Source organism: Martes martes (genome assembly GCF_963455335.1).
Source record: "Martes martes genome assembly, chromosome: 11".
Taxonomy (NCBI): domain Eukaryota; kingdom Metazoa; phylum Chordata; class Mammalia; order Carnivora; family Mustelidae; genus Martes; species Martes martes.
The window spans coordinates 55,689,928-55,705,870 of NC_137899.1; the positions used below are offsets into that span (position 1 = coordinate 55,689,928).

The 15,943-nt window shown below is 40.6% G+C and overlaps 1 protein-coding gene across 1 annotated transcript in view; it reads right to left on the reverse strand.

Annotated features, from left to right (window-relative positions):
- RAPGEF5 (Rap guanine nucleotide exchange factor 5) overlaps positions 1-15,943 on the reverse strand; it is a 223,467-nt gene that overhangs the window by 153,981 nt on the left and 53,543 nt on the right. Inside the window, exon 6 of the mRNA XM_080818603.1 lies at positions 5,665-5,731. Within this exon, the coding sequence (XP_080674729.1) occupies positions 5,665-5,731 (67 nt within the window). The remainder of the gene's footprint in view (positions 1-5,664; positions 5,732-15,943) is intronic.

Below are 15,943 nucleotides of genomic sequence, written 5' to 3' on the forward strand. Positions count from 1 at the left end.
AACAGGCAAGAGCAGAGGAAGGAGAGAGCCAGCAAGATAGCGCGTCGTGAAAAGTTCGTATCCTTGAGTTCCATCAGGCACTGGATGATACGAGACAACTGCCTGTTTATTAAGACCCAGTTACTTGTCCTTCCGTAAGAAATATTTCCCAAGAGAACTCTAAGGAAAAGACAAATAGGGAGAAGAATCAAAGGCCTAAGTTCAGTGCAGGTCTTAGTGAATGAGAGTAAACTAGATCTGCTCTACCCGAAAAGTAGGATCCCAAATGGAAAAAAAAGTGAGAACAAGACTTTAACTACAAAGAATGCTAGAAGTCATGAGAGAACAAGTTCACAGGTGATGTGAAAACTGATGGAGTTACATCACAACTTCTGGACACTGAGCCGGGAAAAATGTTTTTGTGACACTGACAATGAGCAACAATCAGTTATAATCATGTTTCTTGTTCCTGGAGTGGTGTTAAAGAGATTTCATAGCAGGTTTCTTTTTCTCTAACACTTTCAACAAACATTATATATCTTAGCATGCATTTTTGCTTTGGAGAGGGGACTTACTTGCTTCAAGGTCTTCTAGAACTTGTGGCCAACACTCCATTTACAATTTGGGTTATAGTTTTTGTTTTTTTTTTTTCAGTTCAGTGCTATTTCTTAGAGGAGTGATACTGTACCCTATGAGGAGTGATACTGTACCCTTTGAGGAGTGATACTGTACCCTATGAGAAGGAATTTAGAAATTCCATTAAAAGCATCATATGCAGAGCTTCTAGGGTAAGGTTGGATGAACTGAAGAAAATGAGCAAGGGGATAGAGCAGTACCATACAGAGACATTGAAACTGATGAGAATGATAAACCAAATCAGGTTTTTGAAGGAATACAAGGGAGTAAGTATGTCTAGTTAATGATCCCAGAGTTTTAGATTTTGCCCCTCTCCTCATTGATCTTTCTTCCTAAACTCAGCACCATTGATTTGTCATTTGTTTTGAAGATTTTAAGTAATCTCTACACCTAACCGGGGCACTCAAACTCAAAATCCCAAGATCAAGAGTCACTCACTCTATTGACTGAACCAGTCAGCGGCCCCTTGATTTGTAATTTTAATTCATTTCTCCAGATATGTCTGCAAACTCTCCATCACTGCCACTACCAGGTTAGTGTGTCAGCGCAGATACTCAGCACTGTTCTTTTCCACCATCTGAGTGATGGCTGGCTTCACTGGACCAAGCGGCACAGCATACCACACCACATGCCCCCTTGTTCTTCTGTAAGTGCCACTAATGCACCCATCCCACCAAACAGGCATTTAATACATATAATTCACAACTTAGCCTAACTTACATTACCCTCAGCGACTAGACAATCACACTGTGTAAACAAAAATCGCAAATTTCAGTCAAACCCAGGCAAGATATTTGTGTTTTCTTATCTACAATTTCCATCATGAAAATTTAGTCTAAAGAAAGAGAAATAGCTTAATTGGGTTTGTTTTGGACGTTGGTCTTAAGTAAGTAAAAGATGGAAGCTCACCATTAACTTTATTTCCTACTCAAAGATACTCACATTTCCATTTCCTGTCTTTGAACGTTTCCAAGTATGCTCTTCAACAGACAACTTCTCTATGACTGGTTCCTCTACCTTTAGTTCTGACCTCTCTCTAGGCTCCAGATTCACATCTCCAGGTGTTTCTTGAATATTTATATATTTTATATTTCTTTGTCCTCAAACTCAGTATGTCTAAACTCCATGTTGCCTTCCCGATATTTTATTCAACTTCCTAAGAGTATCATCACTTTTCCATTCTGTCTCCTATCTTTATCTAGTCCTACTGATTTTTAAAAAATTCTCTGTGCTCCTTTTGAACTCATTTTTCTCTTGGTTCCCACAAAAACCACGATAAAGTAGGTTTTCGGCAGCCTCTCAATCAGTATCCCCACCTCCAGCTCATCTTCTATCTTTTTTTTTTTTTTTTAAAGTAAGCTCTATACCCAATGTGGGGCTTGGTCTCACAATCCCCAGATCAAGTGTCACATGCTCTACTGACTGAGCCAGGTGCCCCTCATCTTTCTTCTTTCTTACATGTCTATTTCATTTTGTTAATCTGTTGTTCAAAAAGTCTTTCACTTTTCTTAACTGGGAGCTTCTTCTCTAAACAGTTGGCTCTACTCAGCATTTTTCCTTTCTACTTTCTCATTCTTCCATCTGCTAGAGTACTTGTCCTCCTAATTACCACATGTTCAAATCCTGATTGCCTTCATTGGTTGTTCAAGTCTCTTGAACTTACGGTCTATACACCACTATATTCAGTGTTTAATTGCCAACTGCTTTGTACCTGAACTCTCTATACGTACTTGTCTTCCTGGTATCACTATAGGAAACATGTCATATGTCTTTGCTGCTTCTGAAACTATCCCAATAATATATTACATTACCAAAAAAAAAAAAAAGAAAATGAGGCATAGTAGTTAAGGAACATGATTAGGAAGTAGAAAATTCTGAGTTCAGACTCTGGCTTTGTTCCTTTCTAGGTGAGTGACCTTGGGCAAGTTACTTAACCTCTATAAGCTTTCCTATCTGTAAAACAGGGATAATTCCACCTATTTCATAGGGTTGTTGTGATATTTAACAGAATGTGTATATGTTTGTATGCACAAACACAGAGAATGTTTAACACGGTAACTGATCCATAGTGAGTGCTTTCTAAACAGATGGCTGTTATGATTTTGCATACAACAGGTACTCCTCTTCAGTGAATATTTTAAACTGCACACTCTATAGATACAGTGCAATTCCTATCAAAATTCTAAAGGCATTTTTCACAGAAATAGGACAAACAATTCTAAAATTTGTACAGAACCACAAAAGATCCTCAAAAGTCAAAGCAATCTTGAAAAAGAAAAACAAAGCTAGAGGCATCATGCTCCCTGATTTCAAACTGTATCACAAAGCTACGGTAATTAAAACACTATGGTATTGGCATAAGATAGACACACAGATCAACGAAAGAGAATAAGGAAGTCAGAAATAAACCCATGCATATACAGTCATTAATGTATGACAAAGAAGCCAAGAATATACAATGAACAAAGTATGATCTCCTAATAAATGGTATTGGAAAAACTGGACAACTGCATGCAAAAGAATTAAACAAGGTCACTTTCTTACATCATATACAAAAATAAATTCAAAATGGATTAAAGACTTGACTGTAAGACCTGAAACAACGTAAAACTCCTAAAAGAAAATATAGGCAGTAATCTCCCTGTCATTGGTCTTAGCAATGGTTTTTTGGAACCAATATCAAAAGCAAATATCAATAAGTGGGACTATATCAAATTAAAAAGTTTCTGTACAGCAAAGGGAAACCACCAACAAAATGAAAAGGCAACCACTAAATGGGAATATTTGCAAGTCATATATCTGATAAATATTTACAAGTCATTTATCTATCCAAGTATATAAAGAACTAATACAAATCAATAGCAAAAATCAAACAATCCAACTGAAAATTGGGCAGAAGACTTGAATACACATTTTCCCAAAGAAGACAAAAGATGGCCAACAGGTACTTAAAAAGATGCTCAACACCACTAATTGTCAGGGAAATGCAAATCAAAACCACAATGAGAAATGACCTCCCACCTGTCCAAATGGCTATAATCAAAATGACAAGAAATAACAAATGTTGGAGAGGATACCGAGAAAAGGGAATTGTTGTGCACTGTTTATGGGAATGTAAATTCATGAAGCCACTCTGGAAAACAGTATGGAAGTGCCTCAAAAAATTAAAAATAGAACTACCATATGATCCAACAATTCCATCTCTGGGCATTTATCCAAAGAAAACAAAAACATGATAGGACATATGCACCCCTATGTTCACTGCTATATGTTTGGCTATTTGCTATAGCCAAAATATGGAAATAACCTGTGCCCACTGATGAACAGATAAAATAGACGTGACGTACACATGTCTATATGTGCGCACATACACACACACACAAACACACAACTGAATACGACCTTGCCATAAAAAAGAATGAGATCTTGCCATTAGTGACAACATGGATGGAAGCTGAAGCATTTTGCTAAGTAAAATATATCAGAGAAAGAGAAATAGCATATGATCTCGCATATTACGCATATATGTGTAACCTAAAAACAACAGCAGCAGCAACAGTAAAAAAAACAAGCTCATAGATACGTGAAACAGACTGGTGGTTGCCAGACGTGAGAAGTTTGGGGGTTGGCACAATGGGCAAAGAGAGTCAAAAGGCCAACTTTCAGTTATAAAATAAGTCATGGGAGGTAGTGTACAGCATGGTGACTACCGTATATTTCAAAGTTGCTAAGAGAGCAAATCTTGAAAGTCCATATCACAAGAAAAGGTGATATGAGGTAATGGATATTAAGTGGACTTATTGTGGTGATCATTTCAAAATATATATACAAATACCAAATCATCAGGTTATATACCTGAAACTAATGTATGTTATATGTCAATTATACCTCAATTTAAAAAAAATGTTAAATAAAAAACTGCAAAGGTCACATTAAATATTTTTTCTTAACAGGCTGTCAGGATTCCATTTCACATGAAGCTTTACACCACCAATCACTGTATTTAGTCAAAAACTACATTTTGAAGCTACATTCCAGAAGAATAGGTAAGGCAACTTTTAACTTTCAAGCTGTGTGCAGATAGTAAGATCTGGTGTATAAAATTCTGTGAAAGATCAGTTTTCTCCATGTATATAACCCAATCCAACACAATTTTCAGCAATTACCATTTCAAGAATGCAGTTAAAGCAGAACTGAAGAATCTTTGGGGAGATTAGAAATGTTTCCCAAAAGCCAAACCAATGGATAAAGATTTTGTCAGATAGGATAATGAGAGTCCATCAAAAACTAGGGCTCAATGATTAGCAACCATAGCTAGCTTTTTTTTTTTTAGGAGAATCTTTTTATTTTATTTTATTTTATTTTATTTTATTTTATTTATTTATTTGACAGACAGAGATCACAAGTAGGCAGAGAGGCAAACAGAGAGAGAGGAAGGGAAGCAGGCTCCCTGCCAAGCAGAAAGCCCGATGCGGGGCTCGATCCCAGGACCCTGGGATCATGACCTGAGCTGAAAGCAAAGGCTTTACCCCACTGAGTCACCCAGGTGCCCCGCTAGCTCTTTCTATTAAGAAGGGCATGAGCTTTTCTTCAACTAACAAGGCAATTACCAGCTCTTGATTGGTGCCTTTAGAAAACAACTGAAAAATGTTGCAACCTAGCATGTTAGAAACCAATGACCTGGCCTTTTCTTGGTTGAGGTAATTCTTCTTTTTCCCCCCTAATGAAACACATGGTCTTTTCTCCTTTGTGTGGCAGGTCACAGCATTCCCTAGGTTAAGTCATACTGTATTTTAAAAATCAGATATAATGTCTCCGCTATGGTTCCAGAACTTTCCACCAGGAATATCTATGATCTTGCTGGAGAAATTGCACTAAGGATAACAAGTCAATGCCACATCTCCTTTTGCCTTGATGTGGGCCTCCCACATTGATGTGCACCCAGAGAGCAAGTGTCTCTCTCCACTGCTACCCAAACCGCCTCCCCTTGAAGACCCCAGCCCTCCTTATTTTCTGGCCCCCGTAGGTAGGAAAAACTGCATGCCTTACCGCAGATGTTAGACGAACAAGAATTTCATCACTGCTTTCTTCTGAGTCTTCAATTTTCTGATGAGACCTTTGAAAAACAAAGAATGATTTATTCTTAATTTTGATTGCTCAAATTTATCTACCAAGTTATGGGGAACACATAGCAAATAATGGCATTATTAATACATGAGTGAAAGTACCCATGCAAATAACATGGTGTCAGTAATGCCAGGGGACCCAGCTCTGTGGCAGCCCAACTGTTCCTTCAAAATCAATTAGCAGGAACTTCTTAACAATCTACCAGTTAAATCCCAAGGATCGAGTATTTGTCTCCAAATGATATCACAGAATAGTTCTCACACATGAGATTTATGAACATGGGCATGCACAAAGCATAAACAGATATGATTGGAAGGTGGTTAGGTACCAAAATTCCCTACTAGTCTAAATGAAATCCAGATTTTGAAAATCTGACACATGAATTTCCTGCCACATCTGAATTTTACCCAAAACCAATTTGTTTTGAAATGGTCTGTTATAGGCCTAATACTGTGACAGGAATTACATGAAATACAGCAGCAGCAGCAGTTCTTCACTCTTTTTTAAAGTACCATAGCCTATACCTGAGAAGGCTCTAAGCCCTCACACACACACACACACACACACACACATACAAAGAAGAAGAAGAAGGAAAGAAGAGAAAATGTCACAGCCCAGTTGAGAAGCCAAGAAAACTGCACATATGCTAAATAACTAAAGAGACATATAATATATAGTATAAGATCAGTTTGTCTGCTTAGGAGAATCACCTTTGTAATGTAACTCATGAAAATATTTTCACCACACCAATGTATACATGAATGTAAAATTATTCATTTCTTTTTTTAATGAAGCATATTTGACACACAGTATTACCTTAGTTTCAGGTGTACTAAAATTATCTTTAAAGCAAATTTTATAAAATGACATCTTTTTTTCCTGGCTTGGTCAAAAAAAAAAAGTTAATGCCAATTGAGCATAGGTAATTATCTCCCAGATCTATTCCACAGCAATCCCTTTGGCCACCTTCCGTGGACTCCGAAGGACCAGGGGTTAGTTGCCCTGCAGGGCGGTGTTGACCAGAATGGCAGGGCAAGGATTGGTTTCAATCTCGGAGACTGCCATGGGTCGGCTCCAGCACTCTCCTGGCGGGGCAGGAGGGCTAAGGAGAAGATCTTTAAGAAGGGAAAAGTGAGTTTGATCAATTCTGGCATTGGCTTCCTGTTCCTGTGTTTTTAAAAACCTTTTATAGAAAACAAACAAACCAACAAACAAACCCCAACCCTCTAAATCAGAGCAGTGGATGAAAAGCCATTCGTCTTTACCAGAACTGCATGCTCTGGGTAGGAAGCGGGGCTGGCACTGTCAAGTCCTTTAACGACCTGTGCTGCAAAGTGCTCGAAATGCGAGCTAATAATCCACCCAACAAAGACAGTGAGAACTGAGCATTATACATCCCCATATTCCCTAAAAAGGAAGTTACCCTGATAATGCATATTTCAAACAATGAACTTTATTATTAAAATTATCTATTCATGAGGTTTCCACATACACGACGTTCTCCTGAGAAGAGATCTGCAATCCTTTCTAACCTAAGCCATCCAACCAGGTGTACAGGGTTAAGTTGAGGTCACTGGACAGATGGGATGGGAAATTGAGAGCCAAAAACACTGGGCACCAGGGCACCAGCAAGGGCCTGGGCACTGTCTGCGTCTGCAGGGAAGCAGGGGCTCGTCCCGCCAGCTCCTGGTTTTCAGACCCTGGCACATATCTCAGCGATGAGTTTATGGGATGAGGTATTTCGCACCAGCAAAGATTCCGTCGTGAATGTGTTTTCAATAAACTGCTGAAAGGAACTCTGAATTCCAAGGGAAGGGAAGTTCTTGTGTATGTGACTGATAATGGCTACCTCGTGAGTAACCGCTGAGCCACTGATGGTTTACTGACAGATAATTTAGTTCCTGTTCAGAAGCAAAACTACCTTTGGTCATTCTTCCAGCACAAAACATGCCCTGGCAAAACAAAGCAAAACAAAACAAAACAACCAAAAAATGCTTCCAAAGGAAGTATGCGTAAGACAGAGAGAAGTGACCTCCCAAGAGCCGTCCTGCAGCCCTCATCCCATTTTTATCACCACAACTACCACGACTTGTGCCCAGAGCTCTCAAGTCATTCTCCAGCCCCTGAATCTCCCCCGAGCTCATCTTGCTTTACAATCTGCCTTCAAAGGGGTTGTGGGGGGCAATCCCAGGAACCTCATTTTCTATGGGCTCCTTGAAGTCAACATAACTTACATTGTATTCCTACCGCCTCATGCCTCTCACAACTCAGCTCCGTGGTCACCCTGTGGCCATTCCCTCTGTTTCCTTCACTTCCCCCCTGTTAAACCTCACTGACAACTGAAGCCTTCTACTTCTCTTGCACAAATTATTTTTACTAACTTCTAACCAACTTCTTTGTCTCTGGGTTCTCCTCTTGTGCCCCATCTCCTATAGATACCAGGATTATCTTTCTAAAACTGAGACCTGATCCTGCTCCTCTAAGAGCTCAAACCTTCCGAGATTATCCTACAGCCTACTGAAAGATCTAGAATTCACAAGAACTCTTCCTTTCCCGCTCATGTCCCCCCATACGCCCTGCACTGGCAGGCACCCGCATCTGACCTGGCAGAGTAAGGTCTTAGGAGAGGGTCTGGTGGCAAGAGGTAAAGAGTGGAAGAGCTTAGAGAGAGGGAAGGCTAATACCTAATCACTGTGTCCCCTCTCCAGATCTATGCCAAAATGCCCAGAAATACCAGACCCTCTTTACCCAACAAATTTATTTTTATGAAAGAAGATAAATGTTGATTTTATGTATAGAAACACACATCATTACAATCCACTGAAGACAAAGCTCTCCCATGTCAGATCAAAACAGGTAATGAAACAGGGCAAGGGGGGATAAAGAAAAGAATCAACTGTAATACTTGCCTATTTTCCCATTATTACTCAAGGGGATCAATGAACAGAAGAGGAAGAGAGAAGCTCTGTGTAGTTTGTCAGTGGTTAGAGAAGGGAAGCAGAAAAGGCCCGGCTGGCATCAGCAGGTAATGGCCGTGACAAGTGACATGAGACAGAAAGAAACCAGCAGTGACCCCAGGAAGGAAGACCCATCCCAGAGTGTTTGTGCCAGCAGGAAGCTGTGGTCCAGCAGGCAGGACAGATTTACAAATTCCTATGGCTGCTTCTCAAGGTCCCTGCTTCCCAACAGCCCAAGCCAGGTCCAGGAATTCTCCAACGGAAAGTCCCAAGTGCTGGTACTGTGCGCAGATGTCTTCAGTCGTTTGAGAGGTCTGCGGGATCTAAGGGTGCCAATGGGAGGACACAGGAATGGCAAAAGCTGCCTCTGTCCCTTTAACCGTCAAACAGAATACAGTATCATTCTACCCAGTCCCCACCAAAAACAAAACCAAGCCAACCGCTGCCCTCTCTACAGTCTTTCTCCTTCATCAGTAACAACCCCAACTTTCCAGCTGGAAGTTATCCTTGATCCCTGCTTTCTCATCCTCCACACTATATCCATCCTGAAATCTTACCGGCTCTACCTTTCAGGTGTATCTCCCATTTAACCACTTCTCACCACCTGCACCACCACCACCACCACTGTTGTCCCAGCCCCCAAATCTCTGACCTGGACCCAGGAGCCAGAGTGGTCTTGTTAATAAGTAAGTCATGCCATGTCCCTCCTCTGTTCAAAATCCTTAAATGACTCCCCATCTCCCTCAGTATGAAACCGAAGTCTTTGGATTGGCTGACAGATCTCCCTCCCTTCACATCTGCTTTGCCTTTAATGCTTCTACTTTAGACCTCTGCACTGGCTATCCCCTTGAGCCAGCACTTTTTCCTCAGATATGCACCCCACTTCTGCCTCATAGCCTTGGGGTTTCTGTCAACTTCTTTCCTGACCCTTATCTACATATCCCTCATTTCCTACTTTATGTGTCTTCATAAAATCTTCTACCTTTAACCAACCTAAATCTGTTTATTTAGGAAATTGTCTGTCCTCCCCTACTAGACTGTAGGCTCCATGGGACTGGACATTTCTGTTTTGTTCATGGTTACATCCCCAATGCTTAGAACACAACCCAGTCCGTAAGAGGCATTCAATAAGTAACTGCTGAATAAATTCGTGGAGTCCCTGAAACTTTAAGGAGTGCTCTATGAATCTTTATCCCGAGACTACCGTGCAGAAGGTGCTGGCTTGTTACCTGCAGTCAATTCAACTGAAGGACCCTGCTTTTACTCAAGAACGTTTTCCCTGAGTTGTTCCATGGCTCTCCCAGCTCCCTGCAGCAGTTCTGTCTTTTAGTGACCTTCTTGCCATTCACATCCAACCACGACTTTCTTACATCAAATACCAGAGAGGTGGTAACTCTGAAAATATCTTTAAAGTCATAGCAATACAAGGCACCCCCTCCTCCTCACCTTTTTCTAAGAAATAACTAGTATAGACGTAGTGACCCAGCCAATTATTTGACAATCATTCGTACAATTCATCCCACAGCAGAAAAGAACAGTAAGTCCCCAGCCAAGAATATCTCTTAGCTCTGACAGCTCTGTAGTCACATAGTGTTGAGTTCCAATAAAGGGGCTCAGGAGGTACTGAGGCCCTCCTCAGTAAAGGCGGCCATTATCTGGGCAATGGAATTTATTTTATACTGTTCAGGCCCAGTATAATTTCTAACAATTTGGATTTAACTGGTATCCCTGTAGGGCTTCCCAGCATTCGCTCAGTGGGAATTCCTTCATGAGAATTAGTATAATGGGTTTGAAATTATTCCACTGAAGTTCTTAAAAATACATCTTCTATATGAGAGACAGAACCCACGCTCCTCAACCAGATTTTGGCCAAAAATTTGTGCCTTAAGATTCAAAAGCAACCAACACCATCTTGGAGTTGGAAAACCCTACTTCCTTTTTAACTGGAAGAAGTTTTCATGGTATTTCAGGGTGGAAAACTGGAGCCATTTTATTATGGAAATATCATCCAAATAAGACCACTTTACATTTGTATATTGATACTTCAAACATGCATGAGTTGTCTGTCCATCTTTGTCTCAATATTGAGCAGCATACATGGGCTGGCAAGAGCTACCTCTATGCATAACATTGTTCCTTTAGGAAAATGTGTTAAATGTCTATTTTATGGTTGTTGGAATTGCAACAACTACTTTGGAGTCAAGTAGTTCAAGAGGCAGAGACTGTGCATAACTGGCATGTGCCAAACCAGCTGAGCGGTTATCCATGACTTTCCAGACGTACCTGTGCCAACACCATACTGAGCTGCACATTACGAAGAAACTTAACAAGAGGAGTTGTGGCCTCAGTCGGCTTTCATGTGAAATGCTATTACTGCTCTCCCAGGGGCTTCGTTTGTGTCTGGGTGCTTTTTGCATTCACATACACATCAATCTTCACATTAAACAGAGATAAGCTAGACTGGGACCCAAGGAGGGTGGGGAACATGCCAATCTCCAAATCAGAATTCTAACGGGGAAAAGTCTGTTCTAGGGGGATGTCAGGCAGGCTCGTTTACTACTTCCCACCATCACCCCCCACCCCCCACAGCTGGGCTGGTGTTGAGCTGTCCTGTGCTATTTGTTTGGTTTGGAGGGACCAGAGGGAAATACAATATTTAGGATGGACCCGAGACTACCTCTGCTAGAGGCTGATGAAATTCTAGGGTGCAGAAAAAAACCAGGACCAAGACAAACTATACAGGAATCTTTCAAACATGATCCCACAACAAGCAGAAGATGCACGGCACACACGCCTATGAAAACAAAACAAAACATAGCAAAATCCACCTTTAAGATACTCTGCTGACCCATGCGAGAGGTACTCAGCCTCATCTGTGATTGTCAAAGGCTACTTCTTGGGAGCAGTGATATCCAGGGTGAGGTTCGGATGGGTAAGGAGTGGCCCTGGAATTGCAGCAGGTTTACCAGGGCAAGGCCAGACCAGTGACCGCCCTATCTGATAGGGCTAGAGAGTTTCTCTTTAGTGCTGAGGGCTAGAGATGGATGGAGAAGTAACTAGAAGAGGATATAAAATTAAAAGGTTGGTTGGTTTCTGGTTATTACGATTAAGGGAATCATTTGTTTGTTGAAAGAGAAGAGCCAACAGAGAGATACTGAGAAAGCAAGAAAAGAAAGGCTCCAAGGAGGGGTAGGACCCACAGCCCAGAGAGAAGAATGTGTTGTGAGCAGAAAGAAGGGCTCTCCCACCACCAAACTGAGAACAAATGATGTCAGGTCAGCAGACGATGCCACAGTTCACATTCCCCTGAGACAACTCAGCGTCTGTTCCGTACTTGTTGACTCTCAGGCAAGGAAACTTCAGGGCTTTTCTCTTGCAGAAATATTTCCTCGGCCAGACTTGAGATTTTTCTTTCTTAGGAATCACTGATAGCAAGACCTTGACACTATCCAAGAGAATGCTCTCCAGGTACACAGACTCAACCTCCACCACATCCAACAGCTACTGACTCCGGGAGAGTAAGAAAGTACACTCAAGTACTGTCCCTTCTCTAACTCCTATATTCTGGACACATCTATTTTGCATAACAAATTCTTATGACAAAAAAGAAAAACTGGGATGGTAGAAAAATGAGAATTAGATTTTTCTTGCTATCTCTGATATCATGAATACAACCTTCTGTTCAACCTTCTAAAGGGAAGTTAATTTTTCACAGGATCTGGCCTCTGTAAGCACAACTAGTAGCCTTTTACCAAACACTAGTAAAATGTGAAAAGTGACAGGTTTCACTGAGTCCAGGATATTTAGTTACACATTCATCCAAAATCAAATAAAATTAGTTACTACTGATATTTTTGCATTTTATATTGAAGATTTGAAGAGTAATAGTTAATATTTAAGTAAACAGCTAGCATTTCAAATACTAGCAAAACCAGGTTTAAAAGTTCAATTTTTGTTAAAATTCCTATACTACTCTTAAATAATTATGTACTCTGATAAAAATAAACAATCTGTTCCCACAGCTAGAATAAGCCTTTTCTGTAAACAATGGAAATTTTGGAGGGCTTAGTGTTTCCTTGGGAGAAGGGGTGATGAGTAATAACAAAGACTAAGACCAGCCGAATTCATAGCATTTTTTATACAATTTAAAGCAGTAAATGGAAATTTTCTTCACCTATGTTCCTACTACAAAACTTGTGCCAAGTTCCATCATGAATCTTTTTTTGAGAAATACTCAAAAAATGTTTACTTATCCAGTATTTATTTCCTATTCCCCAAAGAGCATAAAATGAGAATCTAATTAAGAAAAGTCAGGAATATAAAAGGTAGGTTTGGGACATAGGAATGGTGGACTTGAAGTTGATTTCCCACTTAGAAGATGTTAATCCAGCATCAGTTCAGAAATCAAGAATGCCAATGGATTCTTACCTTGCTTAAACATGTCAGGCAGACAAGGCAAAGTTAGGCAGGATAAGGACAATAAAGGAGTGGAGGTGACAGGGTGGAGGGTGGTGGTGGCATTAGCTTATGCAGGGTGCCAAGGGCAGACAGGGATCTGAATTTTGGAAATCACCACCGTGTGGAGGACATTAAATAAAGAACTGTGAGGACACAGCCAGAGTTAAGAGCAGAGAAAGAAGTCTGAGGACTGGGGCGCCTGGGTGGCTCAGTGGGTTAAGCCTCTGCCTTCAGCTTGGGTCATGATCTCATCATCCTGGTATAGAGCCCCGCATCTTTCTCCCTGCATCAGGCTCTCTGCTCAGTAGAGAGCCTGCTTCTCCCTCTCCCTTTCACTGCCCCTTTGCCTACTTATGATCTCTCTGTCAAATAAATAAATAAAATCTAAAAAAAAAAAAAAAAAAAAAAAGAAGTCTGAGGACTGAGCACCAGGACACTCCCTGTTCAGAGGTCAGTGTTTCCGAAAGTAGGTTTTATTATTATGCAGGTATGGTGAGGCCAACAGACAAGGAGATGACTGCCATTGAAAAAATAAGACAGTCTGGGGACAATTAAGGTCTTAATAATACGAGTCTTCCATTACATGAACATGGAGAGGTCCTCTTATTTAAGTCTTGATTTTTTTTTTTAATCACTCATGAAGTGTTTGACATACAGCTCTTGCACACTTTTTTTTTTTTTAAGATTTATTTACTGACAGAGAGAGAGAGAGAGAGAGAGAGAGAGATAGATCACAAGTAGGCAGAGAGACAGGCAGAGAGAGAAGGGAAGCAGGCTCCCTGCTGAGTAGAGAGCCCGATGTGGGACTTGATCCCAGAACCCTGAGATCATGACCTGAGCCGAAGGCAGAGGCTTAACCCACTGAGCCACCCAGGCGCCCCCTCTTGCACACTTTTTAGATTTGTACCTAAGTACTTCAGAGTGTTTTTTGTCCTAGTACATAGAAACATAGTTGATTTCTGTATACTGACCTTGTATCTTATGACCCTGCTAAACCTGCTTATTAGTTCTAGTAGGTTTTTTGTAGATGCCTTGGGGTTTTCTATTTATATAAGTGGGTCCTCTGCAAAAAGAGGTGGCTATATTGTTTCTTCTAGTCTGTATATCTTTTACTTCTTTATCTTGCCTTATTGCACTGACTAGTGTTGAAGAGAAGTGATTAAAAGGATATGTATTAGCCTTGTTCCCTTAATGGGAATGTAGTCAGTCTTTCACTATTAAGTTAAGCCATAGGTTTTATGTAAGGTTTATCAGATTGAAGAAGTTTCCTTATATTCTTAGTTTTCCAAGTCTTTTTATCCCGAATGGATACTGAATTTTTTTCAAATGCTTTCTCTGTATCTATGGAGTTTATCATACAGTTTTGCCTGTTAGACTAAATCTGATGAATTATACTGGTTGATTTTTAAACTTTGAACCACCCCTTTTTTCCTGGGATAAACTCCAGATTTTCATGATGTATTATCACTTGTATGTATTGGTGGATTCCATCTACTAAAATTTGTTGAGAAAGTTCCTGGTTTTCACATTCATTTTCTCTTTCTGAACTTTGTCCTAATCATGCTGGCCTCATAAAGGGCCTTATATTACTTACACAGAGTTGTATTCCCACAGGGCCAAGCACAAACTTGTACTTCATACAAACCTCATGGTCAGTGAAAGTCTGATGAGGAAGAGTACTGGTGACAAGCAGTTCCCTTTTCCCAGACCTTCTTCTCCGTGCCCCTTTTCCTTATCTAAAAGCTAGGAGGAGCAAATTCAGTTATCTAAGGACTCCACACTCCCTTCCAAATATAATTGTTTATAAAGCTAAATGCATGGAATTTCAGGAGTGTCAGCCAAGTGGCGGTAAGTACCATGCTTCATAAAATCTTCATCATAATGGCATTAATCTGACTTCTTTACATAGTAGTTTACAACTTTGATTTAGTTAACATTCACGGTTCCTACCACTTAACCAAGCACTTCCCGTATGGCTGACTTTACAGAACTATAGACTTCAACTTTGGTACATCAGCCTCACCTTTAGAACTTAACATTAAGTATGGATATGATTGTCTCAGCTCTCCATCCCATGCCTGATTCAACAGATCTCATATTACACCTCCTTCTTTTTGAAAGGGTCATGGTTGAGAACCACTGCCACAGAGGTCACTTCCAAGTTCACCTTCTGCCTTCACTTCACATCACTGCAGGCCACCTTGCCGCAGCTCCTTCATCTGTAACTTCAAACCTCTATTGTAAGAAGTGTTCATCATTACTGCTACTATTGATTTTATTACTGTTGTCACTTTCAGGCCAGCTTAGGCCAAGAGACTAAGCCAATTCTTCCCCATTTTTTAAGTAGGGAGACACCTTTTACATAGAAATGGATCACAGAACCATGAACTCTGTACATGTTGATTAAGCAAACATATGACAAAAATGTTACTGTGAATTCAAGGAACAAACTGTATTTTACTTCTTTCAGAACAAACGACACGCAGGTCATTTTCTTTCTTCGATGTAAAGATAATGCTTGTGTTCCCTATGGGAGCTCCATCTGAGACGTGCTCCTCACTCTTCTCAAAACCTGAGTTCCTCTCGCTGTGACTCCCTGCGGCAGCTGCTGATACCTACCTCACGCTGCCCAGACATGCCGCCGCTCTTTCGAGCTGCAGGCCCAGCACCCTGTGCCATCTACCTCAAGTATCCTTTTGCATCTCTACCTAGAGCATGGAATGATGAATGCTAAGATAGTCATCTTTTTCTTTTTTTTTTAGAGAGGGAAAGGGGTTTGGGGGTGG